The 22692-nt window shown below is 40.9% G+C and overlaps 1 protein-coding gene across 1 annotated transcript in view; it reads right to left on the bottom strand.

The window, feature by feature from the left end:
* The window catches only part of RAP1B (RAP1B, member of RAS oncogene family), a 31351-nt gene extending 8973 nt beyond the window's left edge, over nt 1–22378 (bottom strand). The window contains exons 1-3 of the mRNA XM_087764514.1: nt 22220–22378; nt 3737–3821; nt 2272–2340 (exon numbers count right to left, since the gene is read on the bottom strand). Coding sequence (XP_087620640.1) covers nt 2272–2340; nt 3737–3793 — 126 coding nt within the window. The 5' untranslated portion in view covers nt 3794–3821; nt 22220–22378. The remainder of the gene's footprint in view (nt 1–2271; nt 2341–3736; nt 3822–22219) is intronic.
* Nucleotides 22379–22692: the final 314 nt, after the last annotated feature.

Below are 22692 nucleotides of genomic sequence, written 5' to 3'. Positions count from 1 at the left end.
ATTTGAAGGTTTAAGAGGCCAGATCAGTTTCTGTATGTATTTCAGAGTTCCTCTATCTAGTTTCTAGCCGCTCCCCCCTGCCCCCCCCCCGCCTCGAAAAAAAAAAGGCCTTGAGGGCATCAAAGGACATGGAAGTACCCTCAAGCTGTTTCAAGCAGGCTACCCACTTTTTTTTTCTTTCAAGCTATTGGTACACTTCCCTTGTTTCCATTTGCATGTAAAATTCCTATTTGGCAGATCAGCACTCTGTGTGTCCCCTGTTCCCGATATATGCATTATCACTAGTTTAACTTTGAGCTTTTCTTTTGTAACTAGATTTGAGCTTGGGGGGCGGGGAAGAGGAGTATTTCCACTCCTCTCACACCTCCCCCATGTCCACTCGGGTTGGAGATTCCTTCAATAGCCACTGTTTTAGCATATATTGCTGACAAAGTTATTCAGCTAATTAAGCAGCATCTATTCTCCTTATGAAGAAGTATCTGGGAAATAAACCAAGGTGTCAAGTTTCAAGACTTCATGCTCAAATTATTTTGTTCCATGCAAACTTAAAATATTTCATCCTCTCAACTTCAAATATTACAGATTTAAGACTAATAGTACAGAATTGCAACTGCCAAACCAATACATTTTAAAGTCACCTAAGTCAAGCAGCAAGTTAGAACTGTAACTAGCAGTGAGGGGAAGAAAATGACTGCACAAAGTGTTGTCCAGACTTAAGCAACACTTCAACCATCTAGCTGATTTGAGAAGAAGAATATACAGAGATATTCCTAGTCATTTCAGGATCAAATCTGAAAGGAACATTACAAGATCTTTGCTAAAAAAATTACTTAGCAAAAGGCAAAATTTCTTGAGATGGCTTTACTTTTTCAGGCTCCATGGAAACAGCCTTTGGAAAAATTCACCCAGCAAACATCATGAATCTAGCATGACCTGAAGAATGTAAATATATAACAAAGGAAACATTTCACTTTAGTACAGCTTGTGAATGTTTTTGGAGTCATTTATTGGGCCTGACCCAGCAAAGGCCTGCACCAAACATCAGGATAGGATCCAAAATTCCTTCTCCTCTGATACAGAAAAAGTAAGTGGCTATATAGAATTTTTTGTTGCTGTTGTCTCTTTAATAGAAGTTCTGGCTTTGGCTGGAAGCCCACATGCTTAACAAAGATGAGGATTTTTCCAGCATATAGATTTCTGTGAGGTCAAAGAAAACAAGTGTGAAATTATCATTTTGCTCTCACTAATTCCTCTTCTGTTCAGAAAAGATTCTGGTAACTAAAGGCTGCAATGGCTGTTAATGAAGCCTCTTTATTCCAATATAAATGTAGCCCACTGCTAAAAGAGGAGGTACTGCAGTTTTTGCCCATTCCCAGCTAGGGTTTGTGCATCTTGCCTCCCTTGTACAGACACTGGTATTTTTGTGGCCACATGGTGAGCTACATCAGAGCATCAATGCATCTGAAAAGTAATTCAGCTAAAAAAAGGAGAAAAATATTAAGAAACTGACACAGCTGGAAACTATTCTGCTTCACCAAATGGTTAACTCTTTTGGTAGCAGTCCAGATGTAAGCTATCTTAGCCTGGAATATTAATCATGGTCTCAGCTGAAACTGAAGAGTGAGCAATATGGAGATTCAAGATGATGCAAGCAGAGTCAGATCTTTCAGCCTGTCATGCTGAAGATGGGAAGAGAGAAACTAACAGGCCACTCTAAGTGTTTGTTCATTTATGATAGGTTTGTGTTAACTTGTTAATAAAACAACAACCCATCTAATGGAAGCATATCAAGCTATCAGTCAAACTGTTAAGAATACAGTATGTTGTCTCCAGTGTTCTAAAGGTGAGCCTCAAGTTGTTTTTAGCAGATTTTGCTAGTAGCAAAGAAGCTTAGAACCTCTGACATACAGGTCCAAATCTACCTGCAGATACTAACACACACACAAAATAATAATAAATATTATAAAAACTAAAAAGTGGTAGTTTATTTTACTAAAAAAAAAAAAATAATCAATGTTCTCAATTCTGACAATGAAATTGCGATTTTTTACTGACTAGCTAGTAAGGTATTATGCTTAAACATTAAAAAGCTAGCCTTGAATTATTCCTTTCAGACAGACTTTAAGAGCACCTTCACATTTCAAACTTGTTAAGCTACCAGGTATTACGTGGCATTACCAGGCATACCCTTTTTCAAGCAATAACTCAAATATTTGACAATGTGCACTGCAGTTTTAAGTTTCTGTAACACTAGGGAGGTCTTGCATATACCTTTCTGTAGGAGTCTTCTATCGTAGGATCGTATTTTTCAACAAATATTCCTTGAACAAACTGTACAGTCTGCAAGACAAAAGGTCTTGTAAGATTCTTCTTATACAGTGGCATTTTGTAAACATTGTACACAAATTACTGTTCTAGGTGTATACTCAGTTATCCATTACATTTTTGACAGCAAATTAAGTGGTTGACATAACTATAAATTATAAGAAACAACAAGAAGTTAGATGTATATGCCTATTTGACTAAGTACTGTTAGATGAAGCAATGCTACACCTTCCTTTATCCACTCTCACTTAGAGCATAAGAATTAAAGCATGCATTGATTTAAGGTTTGTCTAACTGTTGGAATCGTTATTAGTTTTTAGTTGAATAGAATACCGTATACAGCTGCATGGCTTTTACATTTGCATTTAGAACTACTGCATCTTCTGCTACTTATCTGCCAGCACAGGAATTAGTCAAAAAACGACGGCCAGCATTTACTAGTCTTAACTAGACTCAGTAGGATATTCCTGTGTACCTAGCACGTAGGACGTTTTTAGCACAAGTCAAGCGGAACTTTAAGAGTCAATGGCCAAGTCAGAGCAGACAGGTTCAAATCCAGAAACGCTGCAGTAAGATAAAGAATTCAGAGGTGAAGGAAAAAGTTCTTTCACAATCTAAGATGATTTGTCATTTAAGTTTTCCTTTCTCTTACCACTTTGTAAAAGAATATTTCTTACCTGGTAGAGTGGACCTCTAGACCTTACTTTACGATAAAGCGCACAACTAAACTGAAAGATGTAAAGTTCTTAGGTGGGTTGAGAACATCATATTCTGTGAACTTTTTCAGTGCTAGTCTAGGTCAGACTAAACTTTTCTGTAATTGTTTAACTAAAATGCACGAGCTTTTTGGTTTACTGCCTGCCACAGCTATACACCTACTTCCAGGGAAAGATGTAGAAAACAGACTAAACTTCCTACAAACATGCAAATATATATTTGTATTTGCATAAAAGAAATATCAGTGCTTTAGAGACTGCTATCAAACATTAAGCAAACAGCACCCTGAAGACTTTTCTAGAGACAGGAGTTAGCAAGGCCAGACACAGGCAAACCAGTTCATTGTGTTTCATGAAGCAGCTTGATTTCCCACAGACCTATGGCTGGGTTACCCAGGGAAGGCTTCATAATGCTGTGGCTATGCACTTCACTGTGTAAGACAGGCAAAAATCTGACCAAGCACCATCAAACCAACCCCGTACAAAAATACTAGCATGAGAGAGCGCACCAACGGATGCGGATACACCCAGTAAAGGATGTATTCTAGCCAGAAACCCTCAGCAGTCATTACTTACATTTATGTTTATTTGTGCACGCTTACATAAAAGAAATATAGGTTAGTAGAGAGTGTATTAGAGAAAGAGACATGAGAAACCTAAGAAAACATACTCAAACTGCCTCACAAAGTACTTACCAGAGCAGACTTTCCAACACCTCCAGAACCAAGAACCACTAGCTTGTATTCACGCATGATGCAAGAGATAAATCACCCTCAATACCTAAAACACACAATAAATTGTTCACCATTTTGATCAACAGGACAACTATTTTAGCATTACTACAGCCACTGTAAGATCGCGTATATAACAAGACATGAAGAGTTAAATATTGACATCAACTGATAAATGCAGGAGATATACCATTATAACCAGGCATAACCTAAGCAGGATGTCACTTAAATTATTACACAATATGGAAACCATGGACATTTATTCAAGACACAGTAACTGCTGAACGATGCTACTTTTTCATCTAGCACAAAAAAAGTACCTCCAAGGTTTTCTTGTTACCAGGATTTTAGCACTTAAAGAAGAACCATTATTTGTGTGTTATCTAGCCTAATTTCATAGTCAAGATAGTACAGACTTTGAAAGTCTTTAAAATGGAGATTTTTATATCCCATGAAACAGTAATTTAGAGAAAAGGCAAGAACAGATTGAGACTCTCTGTAATAAAGACCTCGGTATCATGATCTTGCCAAAACATCACAGGTGTTTCAAAGAAAGTGCACAAGTATCTAGAAGAACTGTTCACACCCATGTGCATGTACCACTTCCTCAGAGGCCTCTGGATGGATTAATCTCCTTTACTTACAGCAAGGAGGAATCAGGCATAGAAATTAATTTACTTCAATTGATAGGCCAATTACTCGGATTACAGCATACCATCCAGTGAGGTGTGTTCATCTCATAACATTTTCCAGAAACCTACAAAATCTCTTCTAGTCATGCAAACAAGTGCATGGCACCTCTCAGCTATAGTCACAGCAAGCATTAAGGTATTTCACAGGTTTCTCAAGATCTTTCATTCACTCACAAGTTACTTGCACTATATATTTTGCAGCAACAGACCAAAACCAATATTCAGAGATGCCTAAAGAGCTTGCAGTTTTACAACCACTGCATTCACAGTACTGAATAGGTTTATCAGGTAAACAGCTGCTAATGTTTGTTACCTATGGTACTGATACAGTAATTCTAAAAACAGGTTTCTTTCACAGCTACCACATCCTCTCCTCATCCATCCCGCAAACTTATTTCATATCACGTAAGTTTTTGTAATTTCATATATATACGCATACACGTGTAAATGATTTTGCTCATATGGGCTGACATGCATGAAATGCCTCCAGTCTGCTCTGAAGAACTGAAAGCATCAGCATACTGACAAAAAAAACAATATGGGAAACTTCTTTAGGCAACAGCATCTCTTTATTTGTATTGTCATTTACTTGAAATAACATCCAAAGTTTGTATCTACTGACCCAAAGTTTGATCTATATGCAGAAAGTACAACCATGACACCACAATCCAGTTCACTAAGCAGGGTTTGATAAAAGGGCTTAGTTAATTTTTTTTAATACAGTGGCCATTTTCAAGCTATCAGCTCTTAATGCACCTACAATAAAATGCTGCAAACCATCAGATACAGTATTTCCTCTACCTCATTACTGTTCTCCCATAAAGAAATATTGAATAAACCCTACTATAGCAAAGCTAACAGTTACTATTGATAAGAAACAATTACCCAAGAGGAGATAGCATGCATTTTCTCATGCTGAAACACTTAAATGCTAAACAAAGAATCACAGAGAGACTTGTGTAAGAAAATTAAACCAACCTCTTCCCAGCAAACAAACATTTCTCAAAAAGAACAGCAGGATCCCAGAAGTCAGTTTTCAAAAAAAAAAAAAAAAAAAAAAAATCCCTTCTTAAGTCTGAAAGTTGATTAATGTTTTTTTAGGTATCTAACCACAGTTATAATGACTAGTTTAATGAATAACTGGAGGCAACAAAAATATTCTTTTGAGACCATTCCTCTCCTACAACCTAGATCTGTTCCCCTGTTCCACGCTTGCTTGCTCACCTTTGTTGAAAACTGACCCAGCAAAAAACAAAACAAGGCCACAGATTTTGAGATATGTCTTCGGGTCATACTGCTCAAGAAAACACATCTCTCATAGTCCTGCTAACAACTGAGCTAACAGGACTGTTACCGCTGCCCTGGGAGGAAGGTCTCGGTTCCTCTCCTGTACCGGCTCTAGCACTTATCAGATTGAGTTACCTGTTTTCTGCCCTCTCTGCGTGCGCAGAAAGACGAAACCCTCCCCAACGGACGAATAATTTGGGTGTTAGGGAAGAGGGGAAGTGCAGGGAATCCAACACAGGCACTTGTACAAGGTAAGCAGCGGAAGCAAGGTAATAAAGACCCCTCTCATCAGCAGTAATCTCACAGCATCTCTGGGAGTCACACCATCTGTTAGGTGCTCAGCACAAAATGCTAAGATGATTTACAGAGAAATCAGATCACCTCCACGTTAGTGTCCATCTTTGCCATCACTGATTAACTCCACATTGTCAGAAGACTTGAGAAATCAAGAGGCCAGGTCCTATTTAATTTTCTTCTAGCAAACACATAATGAGCAATCTTTTAACTTACCTAAACTGTTCCTTGTACCGTAAGCAAGCAAAAGGAACGCAAGGAGAAAGCCATAAGGAAATAATTGACCTGATCTCCAGCAAAGCAAGTCTCTCCACAGCCTTCTGTTACCAATAAATTTTGAGACTCTTCAGTGATTTTCACACCAAATAGAACATCTTTTCACTCCTGACTTTAAAAACTACGTTTCCTTCCTTACACAGATTTTTTGCAAACACGGACCACCAGAACCATTCACGCCACAAGTTTAATCTATTTGGTACCCCCGTAAAATGTTCAGTTAGATCCACAAACGTGTAAGTTGTCCAGCCTTTCTACAACCAATAGGAAAAAGGATTGTCTAACTGTACTGAAATGCACCTTTCAAAGTCATTACAAGTTAAGCCTGTAACGACATTACCTGTCATTTCTTTAAAACAAACATTCAGTTATGCCTTTATTTTTGGAAAGGTGTCACTAGAACGACACAAACGTAGTGGGTGTAGGGGAAATCCCAGTACAGCAATCTAGGTGAACTGCAGCAATTTCACTGTCTTGAAAAGAACAGTTTAAGCTGAATTTTTCAGTCTTCAGTCTGAAGTTAACAACTAAATATGAAGATGTCAAGAACGAAGGCTGACAGTAATTTAGAAGTAACAGAACTCAAGCAGCAACTACCAAATATCTGTTTTACCTCGTGGTTTGAGTAATTTGTGACTTTCTTACTGACTGACCTACAACTCCTTAAAGAAAATTCCAAATCCTGAAATAAGAAGCTAACAACTTGGTTTTAGTGAGAGACTGGCAATTCCATTTTGCTCTCCAACAGGGATTCAGGAATTTAATGCAAGCCAAGGCTTCTTTCGGCATCCCGATTATGAAGTTCAACCCTAATTATCCAATCGCTGTACGACACTCTGGAGCTGATTTCACTGCTTTAGGTGGTGGTACCCAATTAAAGCACGTATATACACTATTACAGCTTGGCTGACCAATTTTCTTAATCTCTGAAGCACCTAAGCAAAAGCCTTTTTTAAGATCTTTGAAGATGTGGCAAAGCCAGACTGCAGTACACTCAAATGTTTCTCCAACCCTCCTTCCAAACTCCGGCAGTGAGCAATGTAAGTAGTAACCTCCTTTTTCCCCTTGACAACTGTTTTGTCATTTGTACAGTTACTCCTTAACTCACCAAGAGCACATAGTAATCCTTTATATATACCCCCCCCCCCCCCCCCCCCATACAGCATAGCGGTTGCTTGGCATCCATGCACTGGTCTGTCATCAGGTAGTCTGGCAATGACATCTTGGAACGAAACACAAACCAACGTATTCTCCAAAATGCTTTAAGAAAGCTAACTTGGACATCTCTACCGCAGCATGCAGCAGAAGTACCATCTATCATTTGCTCCCACTTAGATCTACCACCCCACTGGCTCTGAGCAGCAGTCCTGATGTCACTTCACCTTCCTCTTACTGTTTTCTAACAGAAAAGAAAAATTCAATTCCTAGCTAAGAGGACTTTCCTAAGAAAACTTTCCTGGTTACAGGTCTTTGGCTCCTTCTAAGCTAAGAAGCCACCAGCCCACGAAGGTAGGAGCTGCTTTAGGACACTGCTGTCTGCCACACTACTTGGTGTAATAAAAGCACGCACTTTTTCACTGGCCAGTATGCCTGCTGGCTGGAAGTGTGCCCCAGACTGAGTTAGGGCTCTGATCCTGCCTGAGCTTGACTTTCCAGTGATTCCCAACTAGCCTGACCTGACTCTGCTCTAGCTCAAACCTATTTTTCCGTATCACATGTTGTACAGACTGCTTGCATTCTAAACCTTGATCTTTCTTACTTTACTTTTCAGACTGACACAATGCTTGACTCGAGCTAATATTTTATTCAGCTCCATCCAGTGCCAACACGATTTCCTTTTGAGTCATTTATGACAAACGAGTGGGGGCAGAGGAGGAAGACGACAAAGTATAAAAGAGGAGGTTTAAGCCATAAAGCACCCTATCTTTCAGTTACTTGATAGTATTTGAAACAACAGAAGCCATTAAGCTTCAAGCAAGACATTAAAGTAAAAAGTTCAACTGCTGAAAGAGATGCAAACTATAAAACCTGAGATGGAAGCTCACACTTCTGGTGGACTTCCTTTTCTGCCTAGGGAAAAAAAAAACAAAACACAAACCACACTTCTCTAGCCATTCTGAAACAGACACTGGACTTAGTGCATGCAATATCTCTTTACAAAGTTTGTGCCTTGCATTTCACATACTGTCATCCTCTCCCACCCCACCCAAAAAATAAGTTACTGGAAGAACTTTGGAAGAATATGTAATTATGAAACCATTTGTACAGTCAAGACAGAGCTCAATGTAGAATGTAGCACCTTAAGAATAATTTTCAGCAGTATGCACTAACCAGTCATTTCAGTGATACCCTTCCATTCTGAAGCTATCAGAAAACAACTGTATTAACTGGAAAAGAGGAAAGACTATTATTAGATCACACAATCTGTCATTCAAATAAGGAGACAGTTAGGTTTACGTGTTTTCTTGTCTACAACTGAGCACTCTAAAGCTACAGCTATATCACAGCATGGCCAGCATGTCTAGAATAGGATAGGGTTAAGTCCAACAACAATATTTGTCTGTACTCCCCAGATCACCCTATCTCAGGGCTGTAAAATGGATATACTCAAAGGGGCACAACAGAAACGAAGAGGCTATGGTAACCGAGTAACAGATAAGCAAAAAAACCCCCAGATTTATTGGACAGTTGATGAGAAGTATCCACCGAATCACCCAACAATTAGATATAAATAAGTTTAAACTTATTCCTACCAAATAAACCACGTCGCCTGTTTGAATCCCTCTTCATTGAGCAGAGTCTATTTTAAGAGAGAAATTGTGCTTTGAAGGCTGGCTACCTTTAAGGTGACAGACCTGCAAGGAGTGAGAGCAATGCCAGCTACCTTTGCTTTTTCATTTTTCTGCTCCTCCATGTTTAGGCAGGAAAATACTGTCAACTGTGGTCTCTATGCAGGCACTAAAGAACAAGAAGATAGGAAGCATGCAAAAAGTAAGGGGTTTTTTTCTTCTTAATTGGAGTGGGTACTGGCTTTGAACAGCTGAGTCAAATATTTATATGCACAGATATTTGACATAACTGTGAACTCTGGAGATGTCTAATGCAAGATTTAGCTAGAAGAACGAGGGAAGCTACTCTTCTCAAGAAATAGTGTGTTCACATAAACCAGGTTCCAATGCCATCTGAAATACACAATCTCTCGAAAGTACAGAGCTCACTTTCAGATTGCCTCTGTTAACTGCAAGTGGCACTTCAGTAACTGCCTTGCATACTTCCTGAAATGTAGCAGTCCATAAAACCACGCCTGTGCAGCCTCTCTCGTTAGTTTGTTCATATTACTTTTCTAATTAATGCATGTATTAATGCATTAGTGTCGTGTATTAAAGTAACTCCTTAATTCTACTTCTGAACAGCACACTTCTTAAAATCAAAGTACTTGACAAACTAGAGGAGCAAGAGCTTTATATGCACATGGACACTTTTCCCAATAAAGATTCTCTTTGAAGGATGAGCAGATCTTTGAATAAACACCATTTGAACAGAAGGAAGAAAGGTTAGCCAAGACAACATACTAGAAACGTATTTTAAAAGCTTCACATTTGTCAAGGACCATGAACGTAGAACTTGCTTTCAGCTTCTGCCCTTATCAGATAAACCAGGAAAAAGTGCCTCGCAGACATTTTCTTGAAAAATTTCTTGAAGTATGTCTCCAGAAAAACGCAAACCAAAATGATGATGCTAAGAAAGCTGAGGAATAAGAAACCCTACTTTAGCAGGGAATGAAGAAACTGCACACTTACTGCTTTTAAAACTTTCCTAAAAAGCAGCCACGCAATGAAGGATTCATCAAGGTTCAAATACTTTGGTAATTGGGCTTGATGTGATATTTATGAAAGTGTTCTTTTTTTTTTTTTTGTGGAATTTAGTTTGCCAGTTTTCTTTCAACTCCTTCAGCTTTAAATTTTGGTTTCTGAATCAACTTTGTTATCTGTCTGAAGAATAGGAAAGCTAATAATCCAATCTTTCCAAGTGATATTAAACCAAATGAAGCTCTAACTGGAGCTCAGCCCCAGGCCAAAGACATGAATTTATACAGTCACTACGTGAAGATGTCCCTGAGACTTGCTTATGTGAACGAACTAGTTGTTCAGGTCTGGAATTAAACAAATAGTCCCTCACAGACGCATAATCATTTTCAGAAGGGATCATGATTATTCAGCACTTCACAGACACCATGATTCTTGTTTTAGACCCTGACATTCTGGTTGTATTGTGAAGTTGCAGTGTATTCACTCAAATTTTCATAATGCTTCTGCCCCAGCACATTTACCGCTCTGGAAAGAGAGGTTCTTTGTTAGAACCATCTTGGGAATAGCACTCCTAAATTAATCTCAACTGTTTGCATGAGAAAAAAAAGCTTCAAACATTAGAATGAGAGATGAAGCAAATTAACCAACTGGTTTACCTGCTTACGATTAGCAGTGGAGGGAAAAAAAGCCAAGGGAAAAAAAAACCCTGCTTCTCAGAGAGGGGATACTAGCCCTGAGACAGAACAAGATGACAATGGTCAGACATTTGGAAAAACAGCTCTAGTTCAGTCACAGGACCAACCAAGGTCAGAGGATTAAGTCTTCCCAGACAAGATGTTTCCCACTTCTGGTACTCGAGCAGTCTCAGATGGCCAAACCTAAATCTTTCTAATTGTTTGTACCATCCAGATTCCACTAAGTTTTGAGTCCCTCGGTTTAGAACCCCTTCTTCAGGGAAGCAACTAATTAGAGAGGATGTGTGCTGTTCTTAATATTCCCCAAATACTTACATGTAAGGGGAAGTCCCAAATTCTTATCCTTCAACTCCAAGGAGTTGGGGTTTGGGTTTTGTGGTGGTTTTTTGGTTTGGTTTGTTTTTTTTTTTTTTTCCCTCCCCCCCCCCGAATAATTTCAGTGCCTAAACAGGCTTCCACTTTGGCTTATTTTCACCAACTTTTCGATGCTTTAGGAATTAAAGCAACTCAGATAATCCTTACTCAACAGTGTAAGCGATATTATTAAAGAGATTATTATTAAAGAGAAATTAAAATACTCCGGAGCTGACTTTCACACTTATTTATAGAAAACATTATTCAGAAATCAATTTTGAAGACAAGATGCACTGAAAAGCTGATCGGGTCTAATTAAGACTTTTATACTCAAGACTCCTGGAAGTAGAGCTATTTCATTACTAATGCAGACTCTTTGGAAGCAAGTCAACTGTTCAGTAAACAAAGCTAGAAGCAATTTTTATTTCTAGTTTTTACCTGGTTTTGATAGCTTCATGTCTTGACAAACAAGTATTTTGTCAGTTGGGCAGTTAGTTCTTCTGGGCACTAATACAGTAATTTTTCTTGGACAAAAATATTTCTTCAATTATGTTCAAATATTTTAACTGATGCCAGAGAACCTTCAGAGGATTTTCAAAAAGCTGTCTGGGTGATTAAGCTTATCCAGTGACATGAAGTCATACTAGCCACCTGAGAAAAAGGCAGAGACCTAAGAACAAGTTACTGCAGCACGAACAGGGCACCGAGGTTTAAGTTGCTCCTTGAACTGCCCGTGGGGAGACTTACCCACAGAGATAGCTTAACCAAGTTTTCCTCCTTTCATTGAAAGGAGCCACCTTGATTAATACTGCACACAGGGACAATTTCTGCAAAGCAGCTAATGTGAGCTTACCTTGTGAGACTAGTTCCACTGTCTATAATTAGTACAGCTGAATAAAATCTGGGTTTTTTTTTTCCTTAAGTCAAAGTTAACTCCCAGCTACATCTTAAATCTGAACACAAACTTAATGCACATTCTAAGGATGAAAACTGGTCTGCTTGAAGCCACTGATATCTCAAGATGAAAGCTTCCTAATGTGAGACTAACAAGCACGTGCAACTTTCAATAGTTTCATACAGAGTGTAAAAAGTCATTTCAAAGCAAGTGATGTAATGAACATTCTTAAGCTACTAAAAAATATGCTATGCTTCAACACCTACCGAGTTCAAGTTTCAACTTTGTGCAAAGATTAAAATCTGTCAATTTGAATTGGGAGTCCCTGATAAAACCTAAGCTATAGTCTATTTAAGCCTCAACTGGAGTTTGTAACATTTATCAGATTTATTCTTATTTTTGGTGACTGTTTGCCATGGTTTTTGCATTTTCTCCCTATTTCTGTAAAATAGTCACCATCCCCCATGAAAGTTGTTTGTGCATGTTCTACCAGTCAGACTTCCAGCTAAAACGATGATCTCAGAATTCCTGAAGAAACTGCACTGCAAATGTTTTTTTTTTATGCTTGCAAAGAAAACCCAGGCAGACAATACATAAAAAGAAGAACACTCAGATTTTTAAAAATACTACAAGTATATTACATTCAGAGAATGCATAATTACCGCATTATGATATCTTCCTAGGCATAAGCTAAGTATTCAACCACACAGCAAGTTTTGAGAACTGAGACAGCAATTTACTGCTGTGAATTTGGCTCTACTGTCACTGCAGAGATGAATCAGTATTTAGCTCTAGAACTTTTATCAATTAACGGATTGCCACATCATGGTACACCCAACATGCTTTACCTGATATTCATCCTTCTGATTAAAAGTAGATACAAGCATTTGTTTCTCCGCATAATTCTTACAGTAAATTTTATCTTTCAAGCTACAAAAACAGTTAAAAACAGCAGGACCACAAGTAAGGCATGGAAATTTTCAGAGTCAAGATACTTCTCTTGTAAAAATGCACTTATGTGCAGTTTGAAAGTTACTTCAAGAATAAACTTGCCAGTTGGCTTAAGATACTCTCCTTCAGAAAAAGGCAGCTTAACTTCTGTTGCAGAAACAAGATCTAGCCTCAAATTCCATGTGTTATCTGCTTAACATCTGGCAATCCTAGCTCTACTCCGATTGTGACACTGGCTGCTGAACCAGCAAAGCCTTCTATCGGGTTTCCTTCTACCGACACAAGGCAATGCTCAGTTCAACTGCAATTCCAATACCACCTGAATTTTTGTCCCTCCTGTCTATTTTTCTCTATAACCCAGACATCATATACATCCCTGTCAATTGCACACCAAGGTATCATTACTGGCACTGTCTTCATTATTAAAGTTTGGTTTCAATTCAGGTTTGTTTAGATTACTAACACATCATCAAGGCACAGATAACGCAGATTTTCTTCATCATATGATCTTTTGTTACTGGCCATTTAAGACTGGCTGGTGTAGGCCCTTCACATACAAAGTATCCTTCCATAGTATGATTTACAGTAATTCTATTACAAATCAGGTTGGTAGCCTGAGAGCAGTCTTCCAAATTCCCATACGTCACTTTAATTAAGATTAGAAGTTTTATCTGTTGAAAGGACACTGATTCTATGCAAATTGAGAATACTAGCTACTAGCATTCATTAACAGGAATAAAATTAGTTCTTCCATGATAGATGAACCATACCAGCCAAGTCCCAAGCAATTGTAACTCATGTCTGTTTTGACCTCTCAATCAATACTTCCCTAATAGAAACATGGTATTTGAATGTGAGCAGCAAACATCACTCGAAGTCCCCCAAATTATATGTAATTTCACAAAGGGTTCTTTTGTTAAAGCTTGAGACATCTGTCCTGAGGTTAAGTTGAAAAAAGCATGCACCAACACCCAGCAAAAACTACCATCTTCTGCCACATGGTTTTGCTACCTCTTCAATAACGGGGGTGCAACCGTAACGGCTTCTTTTCACAGTTAACTTTATTAGCTGAATCCACTGATGAAGATGTGTTTGTAAAAGGTCTGAAATGCTTAATTGAAGTGGCCGAAACTTGGGCAGAACATCCTGTTCTGTTTCTGGCAGCGAGGCAGTAGCATCTTGAACCTAGGGATGGTAGCTCCTCAGGGAACGTCCAACTCACAAACATACCTTGACTAGAACACGACAACTGTAGAAGCTGACCTCCAGCCCTCTGCCCGTATGCAGATGCACATACAACTTGGTTGTTTCTGAGGCAACTGCTAAGTCGTCACAAGCTTCAGATGAGGATATTTAAAAAAGAAAAAAAAAAAAATCACTAAAACAAATGCTGGCTTATCTTAACATGCCAAGCTGTGAACTGCTGTAGTTCTGCATCTGCTTTGTGAGCAGCTGATGCATCTTAGACAGCCCCAAAAAAGTCTCCTTTAATGGGTCAGAAATTTCCAAGAGGGAAGAATCTGACAGTTATGAGCAGGAACCCAAAGGTAAGCAATTCACGCTTGCAAGCCTGAGCTCACAGACACGACGACACCTACACAAAAAGCTGAATAATTTTAACCAAGTGAATTTGAACCACACTCATCCCCCCACCATTTTCTATTACATGGAGTAGATCTTTAGTAGAGAGTTACCAAATAAATGAGGGTTAAACTTGTTTAATCAAGTCTCCACAGAGTCTATTTGAATATTCTTAAGATCGCTCTAGTTCTTGTTTAGACCATACTTTTTTGTTCCTCCGCATCTTCAAAACTTGCCATTTTCTGGAGAAACCTGTCGTACATTAAGACTCACTTTGCTGTTAAGTCAAATCAAACACGTACTTTGATAAGGTAGCAGAAGATCTCCAAAGCATACTGAAATTTAAAATGGGCTCCGGAGGTTTGAATGCGAAGACCTTTCTAAATACAAATCAGCATGTCTGGTCTTCTAAGAGTCATCTATTATTTAGACTATGACAATCGCCACAGCATTTGAACAAGTGTTACTGATACATCCCAAATCTTTTACTAAAGAAGAGTTTTACTTCCAGCAAGTTAAATATATGCATCTCAAAACACGCTATATGTTGGGCAAAGCCTGAGTGGAAGAATGACTTTTCAGTCCACCCTGACTGTTCCAGTGAAGCAAGTTTATCCTTCGTGAAACCACAATCTTGTACTTCCACATTGCTTACGGTGCTCCCAGTTTACCCAGCCCGTCCTCTGTTTAGGTTCATGGGATCTACAACTTCAACGTTCTGTAGATAAGGCTGTGAATAGTTCCTTATTTTCATTTCTACTATCACAGCAGATTCAGCATTCAGCTTGGAAAAGCAGCTTCAGCTTTCCTCTGTGAAACTCAGGGCATCATATTTCATTTTAAAAGTAGTCCACAATAAGATTAAGTAACGGAAGAATTACATTACCTGAAAATACAAATATTTTCAAGTTGATAGATTTGTCTTTGAAAAAAAGTATTTGCAAACTGCATCTTAAGATCTTGCCTCTGGCTAGAAGCAGGATGTACATCCAGTTAGCAAGACTGCACATTGTTCAAAATATTGGTTGCTGTAGTTAAATTAAGTCCAAACCAACATGCACTGAATGTTGCTTCTTCGTCAGTTTTCTGGCTAGACAGGACCCAGATTTCTAGCAGAAAAGGAAGAGGTAGCATCAGGACGACTTTGTTAATCAAGAATAAAACTGCACAACCTTCATCTTTTCATTTTAGGCTTCACATGAAATAATTCTTATTTTCTCACTCTAATTCCTACTCAGATAGATACAGCACTTTTCTTCCGAGATTACTCTTAAGAGTTTGATGAAAAGCAACACACAGATCAAAAGGATGCCAAACACCAGCACATACAGTGGCCTAAAGCACTTATTGTAAAACCTTGTTTTCAGCTACTCAGTTTTTGCAGAACTTCAGCTATCACACTTAAGTTTTCTATGCGAGATCTCTGGCTGAACCTCAATTTAGCTTAGGGCATTTCCTGAAATAAAATGTTTAGGGAGATCAGAAAAAAAACCAGAGGATCATTAAAAAAAGCAACGGACTTGCTCAAATATAAAGAAAGGTGAAAAGGTAACAATAAATGGTAAGAACATACAATGAGCAAAAATAGGTATCATTCAGAAATGCTTGGTTCTCTCTAGTATTCGGATATAAAAAGCAAGTAGAAAATTGTACACCAAAAGTAAGAACATTTGAAGACCAAGCACCCAGTTAAAAAAATGAGAGTTATGAATGCCTGTTTATTATAGTATCACAGACTTCTCTCTCTTGGCCTCCAAACTTACTCAATGCCCAGGATGATCTATATGAAGTAACAGGGTGTCTCTTCTTTGGTAAGATACCACCTAATCTACTACTTAAGTCAAAAAAGATATATCATAAAAATGGAAGAGTGATTCTCCAACATGACAGTCAGCTATTCTTGCCTTTTCCAGTGCTCCTTCTTGATACCACAGGACTACTACACAGTCTGTTATGTTCCACCAAGTGCTAAGAGGACAATTTGACACCAATTTCCAGAAGCATGGCATATTCTCAAATACCTTACATCAGCAGAAGTTGGATTTTGAACACAGCATGCTAAGAATACAAGTCCAAGGCATCTCAAATTGCATACTTATATTCAGAGAATACTGTTGATATAAAACTATCTCAGAAATTCATCTATGGACTGGTATAATATGTGCAAGAACTCTGAAGGTGAAGTGACACTCGCCAAGAACTCGTTTCTGATGCCGCTCATCATAAAATCCATGAAAACACATAGCATTTTCTGTACACTTGCACAAATATAAACCATAGGCAGTAAATAACAAAAGGACCATTCCCTGAAATAGTCCCAAATACTTTATTGCAGAGAATAAGATTCTTAGATAACTTCCACTTAAGAGATTACTTCCATTCTACATTCCAGTTTACCCTTCTCCACATTCAGAAAAAAACAAAACACACTGCAACTTTCCACTAGTCTTCTAATGAATCACTTTTGGGAAAGTATCAGACTACACGTTACAGAAGTTCGATTAACTACAAGCAAGGGTTGTACAACTGCGCAACTTAACTATCAGTACTGTCTGGGTTCTGATGCAGTCCCAAGCACTGTCCAGCATACTAACTTCATCTTAAGTAAAAAATACTGACCATACATGAAACCTTTAGAAAAACACACAAGTAGCTGGTCTGGCCCTGCAACTACCAGAAACACTTTGATTTCAGTAGTGCTGAAATGCCACACCTGGCAACATACAGGTCCTCCTTCTGTCTCCTCCACCTCTCCTCTTGAACTCCACACAGGTAACTCACATATATCTGCAGTTCATCTTTAACACAGATGCAGTGGTACTCTTTTTGCTTCTCCCTGATATATGAAGAATGCTTTTAAGAAATTTCCCTTCATTGCAGACACGGAAAAAAAATGAAGGCACAACTGGTTAGGTTGCAGGAATGGAGACTACAAGTGGAAAAAATAAGACAAGACTTCAAAAGCTAAGGCAACTATTACAGAGAAACAAAAAGAAACAGTTGCGGTGTTCTGCGTTCACATGTGAAGAGGGGGCTAGCCAACATAAATGCATTTGCTATCTACACCCCAAATAACGTAAGAAAAAACTTTCACCATCTACTTTCACATAAAGCTAGGAAGTAAGCCATCCTAAAGGAAATATTGTTAAGCTACAGCTTTTCCTTTAATCCAGATTACTGGCTGAAATAAAAACTTAATAACTGTTAGAATTAAAGCAAGTAAGAGTAACATTCACCTCAACGTCAACAAATTTTGATGTGAAGAGAACATTCTCAGAATTTCTACGAAAAAAGACAAGAATTATAACTACAGATCCTTGCTTTAAGTTTGTCTTCAGTTATGAAAATCAACTGTTCTCCTATTCCAGTTCGTCAATACTGTCCAGAAATTTAAAGTTTCTCATAGCTCTACAATTAAGAGTTACACTGAAAATTATTGCATAAGTGAGTAACAGTGGCACACAGTATCCTTTCTGAAGAAGACGTGGTCAAGTCATTCAGATTTAGGAGACCTTCCTGTGTTGCAACAGCTGCAGGAATGATATTAAGTGATCTAAGAAACCAGGAGTTCCCTGAAGAGAATGTCAGGCTGGAGAGAAACAGGAGATGCTGCTTCTTTGCCACAGGATGCAAACACCAGTCCATTAGAAGGGCTTGGCTGTCCCACTCCTGCACTATGGTCTGGCCTTCCTCCCTTGGCCAAGAACAAACTAACCATGTGTACTGTAATTGGCAGTCTCTTTTCATAGTTGCATAGCAGGGATTTACTTCAAATAACATCAAGTCCTTAGATTAATAACTAGAAAGCCGAGTGGGACAGTGTACAAGATATTGTCGAATGCCTCCTCTTCTTCCTGGTTCAACTCCAAAAAGCTCCTTTAACTCTGCTACACACATTCCTGTAGGGTCTTATAGTAACTTTCACTCTACTGCTTCAGTAGTAAAAATTACTATTAAAACACTGCTCTTGAAAAAAGAGCATCCTGAATAGCTAGAGGGCCCCCAAATCATTTCATATTTTGAAAGTTGCCTAACAGGCAGATTTCCAACCTGGCGTTTACAGCCTTCCTCTCTTTCCTTGCTGCTAGAGAAGAACACGTAATACGTCAGGAGCTCACAACAGCACACATAAACAGGCACACACAACAATAAAAAAACCACCCTTTTCACTTTTAGTTGTCCAGTGTTTCTTTAGCCATTCTAAAGCTCAAGAGATGAGAGCTTCAAGCCAGAACCTACTGCCGCTTTTGAAGGTAGCCTCATTCAACTGTTCCATGAAGCAGCAGTTTGTGCCAGCAGACAAGGTCTTTGACTTTCTCCAAATAGTGCTTGCCTACTACAAGCAAACTGCCATAGCTTCATGAGAATATTGCTTCTATTTCACCTGTCCCACTCAGTTTTCTCATGGCTGACAGGCACTAAGGAGAAAGTGATACACTAGATGCTTTAAGTAAGATACTACAGCTCTACTGCAGCGAACTGCTGAACAACTTTAAAACTCAATCAACTTGAAAACAGGTCCCCTATTAACAGCATTCAAGTAATAAAAAAACCTTCCTTCTTCCCTGCTTTATGCAAGAAGAATAGAAAGAGACCATCTTAACCACGTCTGAGCAGGAAAACAAAGTTTGCCATCAAATACGAAGGTGTAGTTACTGTAGATACTCCTTCAATCTCTCCGAACGAGGAGGCTGTCTAAAATATCCCTCTACCTGACCTAGATGCAACAGAACACAGCAGAAGCCTGCCCCAACTCTGCAGGGATTCAACACGCTGACATTACACAGTGCACTTCAGTCTGCTTTTGTATTTGCTCCGAGGCAGAAGAGTGGCAGCGCTTGCAACCACCAGCTAAACATGAACTTCTGTTGCACAGGATACGCTTAGTGATCTGTTTACTAAGAGAGCAATTTTGATTATACCTCACAACAACTTGAGCTTACCCTGAAGAACACTCTCAAACCTCAGTTAGGTATCTGAAAGTCATCTAAGCGTTACTTAGACGGGCCAATTCATAAAGGACCCGCCTACCCTCTTACCATACACCCAAGGACGACAGAGTGCCTGTTTTTATCTGTAAGATATGCTTACCCTTAAGAGCACCTCTCCGTATCTAACTCCGAGCAGCTAGCAGGCTCTGCAGATGACAGGATTTGCACTATAGCAGTAAGCATCAGGTACTCAAGTACTTCTGTGACTCTTGTACTTCCCACATCCCAGATGATAGGTGGACAACTGTTTGTTTTAGTTCCCAGTCACATTTACTAACTGTTAGATCACAAGGTACCCTGTAGTCTTCAGCACACTTCCTTCCTCAGCCATACAAGTAATTTCTCTCTTTGCAGGCCCTCACCTAGATTCCCATCTGTTTGCCTCTGCTCCAGAAAGGCTCTCAATTAAACAGTCAGTTTTACTCTGCAAAACTGGCACAGCACAAAGAGAACTGCCATGGCTCACTTCAGATTTATTTTTGATGAACTGTCCTACAGCAGAGCTTCAGAACAAAATAGCACAATTTTAACTCCACTCAGAAAACTCATCTGGTGCACGTATGTAGTAATAGAAGCAAGAGACAGAGTTACACACAGTAAAAAGACTATTGTGTGTCGTCCCCCCCCCATATACAAGTTCTGTTTTTACACTTATAGTCTTTCAACTCTGTTTTGCAGATTATTTCACCCCCAGGCAGACAGGTGCTCCAAGTATGATCAGCTTTGCTGCAAAAAAGATACACGACATTTATATTGTACAGTGCAACTCAAAACTCAGTTTTAGCTACAGATAATCATAAAGCTTTACACTACAGTTGCAAGTTGAACTTGAAGTAGTTCATACCACTACAAGGAGCATGCCCAAAAATATGCAGGTACCAAGGAATAAAACATTGCATCTAATTACTTAGAAAGTTTATTGCAAAGCCTTTGATGTGAACAGCCAAGGTAATCTCCACTATTCACTCAGCTCATTTTTAGCTAGAATAAAGTCTACAGGATAGACTTTGAGCAGGAGTGAAAAAAAAGATGCGATGAATAAAGAAAGTGAAAACACTTGACTATAGCAAGTTGTTGCGTTTTTGGTTTTGTTTTTTTTTTTTACAAAAGCTTGAGATTTTAACACAGAGACAAGTCATCCAAAAGATAATTTGATTCATTCTGCAAGTTTTCCACAGAGGAGAAAAGAATCTCTTTCCAAAGGGAAATACATTTGTTTCTGAATGGTTACTATATAAGACAATGTGATTGCCTCTTTGCCTTTTAATTATAATTTATGAAAAAGAAGAGTGTTTCGTGTCTTCTTTTTTATAACAGTAATTTCAATGTATATTTTACTGTGAAAGAATACTGAAAAGTCTTTGTCATACACTGTCTACACATTTCACATTGGGGTAAGGTGTAGCTGTTATATGCTGGAAATAACAAATTACACTAATCAAAACATCTAAATGCAAGAACACACACAGATGACCTGTGCAACTTTCAAGCTGGGCATCTCTGAAATACCCTCTCTCTTGGAACCGTACTACCTTGCTATCATACCCCAAAGCAGTATAGAAAAAGCTATTTTTTTTTTTTTATAACCCCTGAAAAGGATAACCCATCCCTTTAAGATGGAAAAGGGAGTAAAAGCACACTGATCTTTTTTGCAGGAAACCTTGGTTTATTATCCTCTTTTTTGTAATCCAAGGCCAACTCGAAAACACTCAGATTCGGTTTTATTCGAGCCTTCGCAAACTTCGCTTTCCTTCCACCGCTTCTTCGCCAACACACGCAGAAGGGGTACGAGGTGCCTCGGGGTTATTAGATGGGTTTGGCGCAGGAAGCGTCAGTCAAATTCATCCATTTGCTTTGACACGGGGGGGGGGGTGGGTGGTGGTGTTTAGACGAAACGAACAACCCTGTCATCCCCTTTTTATTTTATGACAAGCAGCAGGGCGACTCGCTGGCCACGACGTTGCCTGCTTGTCCCGCTCCGTGGCTGGCACAAGCACCGGCCGGGCAACCCGCCGGCCGCACCCGGCCTGTCCCCCCCCCTCCTCCGGCCGGAAAGAGCGAGCAGCTTCTCTCCGACGACCGGACTAGGTGGGGCTCCGGCTCGGACTTCCCGCTGACAACGACGACGACGACGACGGCGGCGGCAGCAGCAGCAGCCGGGGACCGTCCCCTTCCCCGCCCGCGGCGGGGGCCGAGCCGGGCGTCACCCGCCCCTCCCCGCACCCGGCCGGGCCCCACGTCGCGGCCCCGAACCGCGGGGTTACAACTTTCCGCTTCCGCTCCAACTTCTGCTCCGGGGACCGGCGGCGAAGGGCAGGGCCGGGCCCTCGGCCCGCTTGGCAGCGGCTGCCCCTCGGCGCCCCGCTCCTCCCCCCCCCCCGCCGCGGTGTCCCCCCGCGCCTGAGGCCGGACGAGGCGGCGGCTCCCAGTTCCTCCTCCGCCATGTTTCAGGCTCGTGCCCCTTCCCTCACAGCGCGCCGCTCCCCACCGCCCCCCCCCCCGCCACCGCCGCCGCCGCCGCCCCCACCGGCCCGTCCCCGCCCCGCCGCGCCGCGCCACCTGTACCAGACACGCCGCTCCCCGCCGCAGCGGCTCGGCCCGCGCTCCCCCGCCGCGACCTACCGGACAGCGCCTCCCGCTCCCCGCCGACCGCCGCCGCCTCGCCGGCCGAGCCCCGCTGCGCTCCGCCCGCTCCGCTCCCTCTCGCTGCCTGTGCCGGGGCGCGGCTTGGGGCCGTCGCCGTGACGCCGCACGCCCAGCCTCGCTCTGGCGCGGCGGGGGCGGCGCGGAGGGGAGGGGGTGACCTCGCCGCTCCGCGCCTTCTGCGCAGGCGCGGGGCACGGCTCCGCGCAGCCGCCCCTCCCCCCATCGCCCCCCCCCCCCCCCCGGTTCCCGCCGGGCCCCGTGGTGCTGCGGCCGCCCGGCACCGACACCGCCCCGCCCGGGCACGCGGCCCCGGCGCGGAGCGGCTGGTGGCGGGGACGGGGACGGGGGCGGGGGGGAAGGCGGGTAGGAAGGGATGGCAGCCGCCGCTGCGGCGGCGCTGCCCTGACTGGAAACCGCGCTGGGCCGGGCCGGGCCCGGCCGGGCCGCTC

The sequence above is a fragment of the Nipponia nippon genome, unplaced genomic scaffold, assembly GCF_047370975.1.
Source record: "Nipponia nippon isolate SJK-2023a ecotype South Korea unplaced genomic scaffold, ASM4737097v1 scaffold_3, whole genome shotgun sequence".
NCBI lineage: Eukaryota > Metazoa > Chordata > Aves > Pelecaniformes > Threskiornithidae > Nipponia > Nipponia nippon.
Note: the sequence above shows the minus strand (reverse complement) of the source record. Positions and strands in the feature narration are given on the sequence as shown.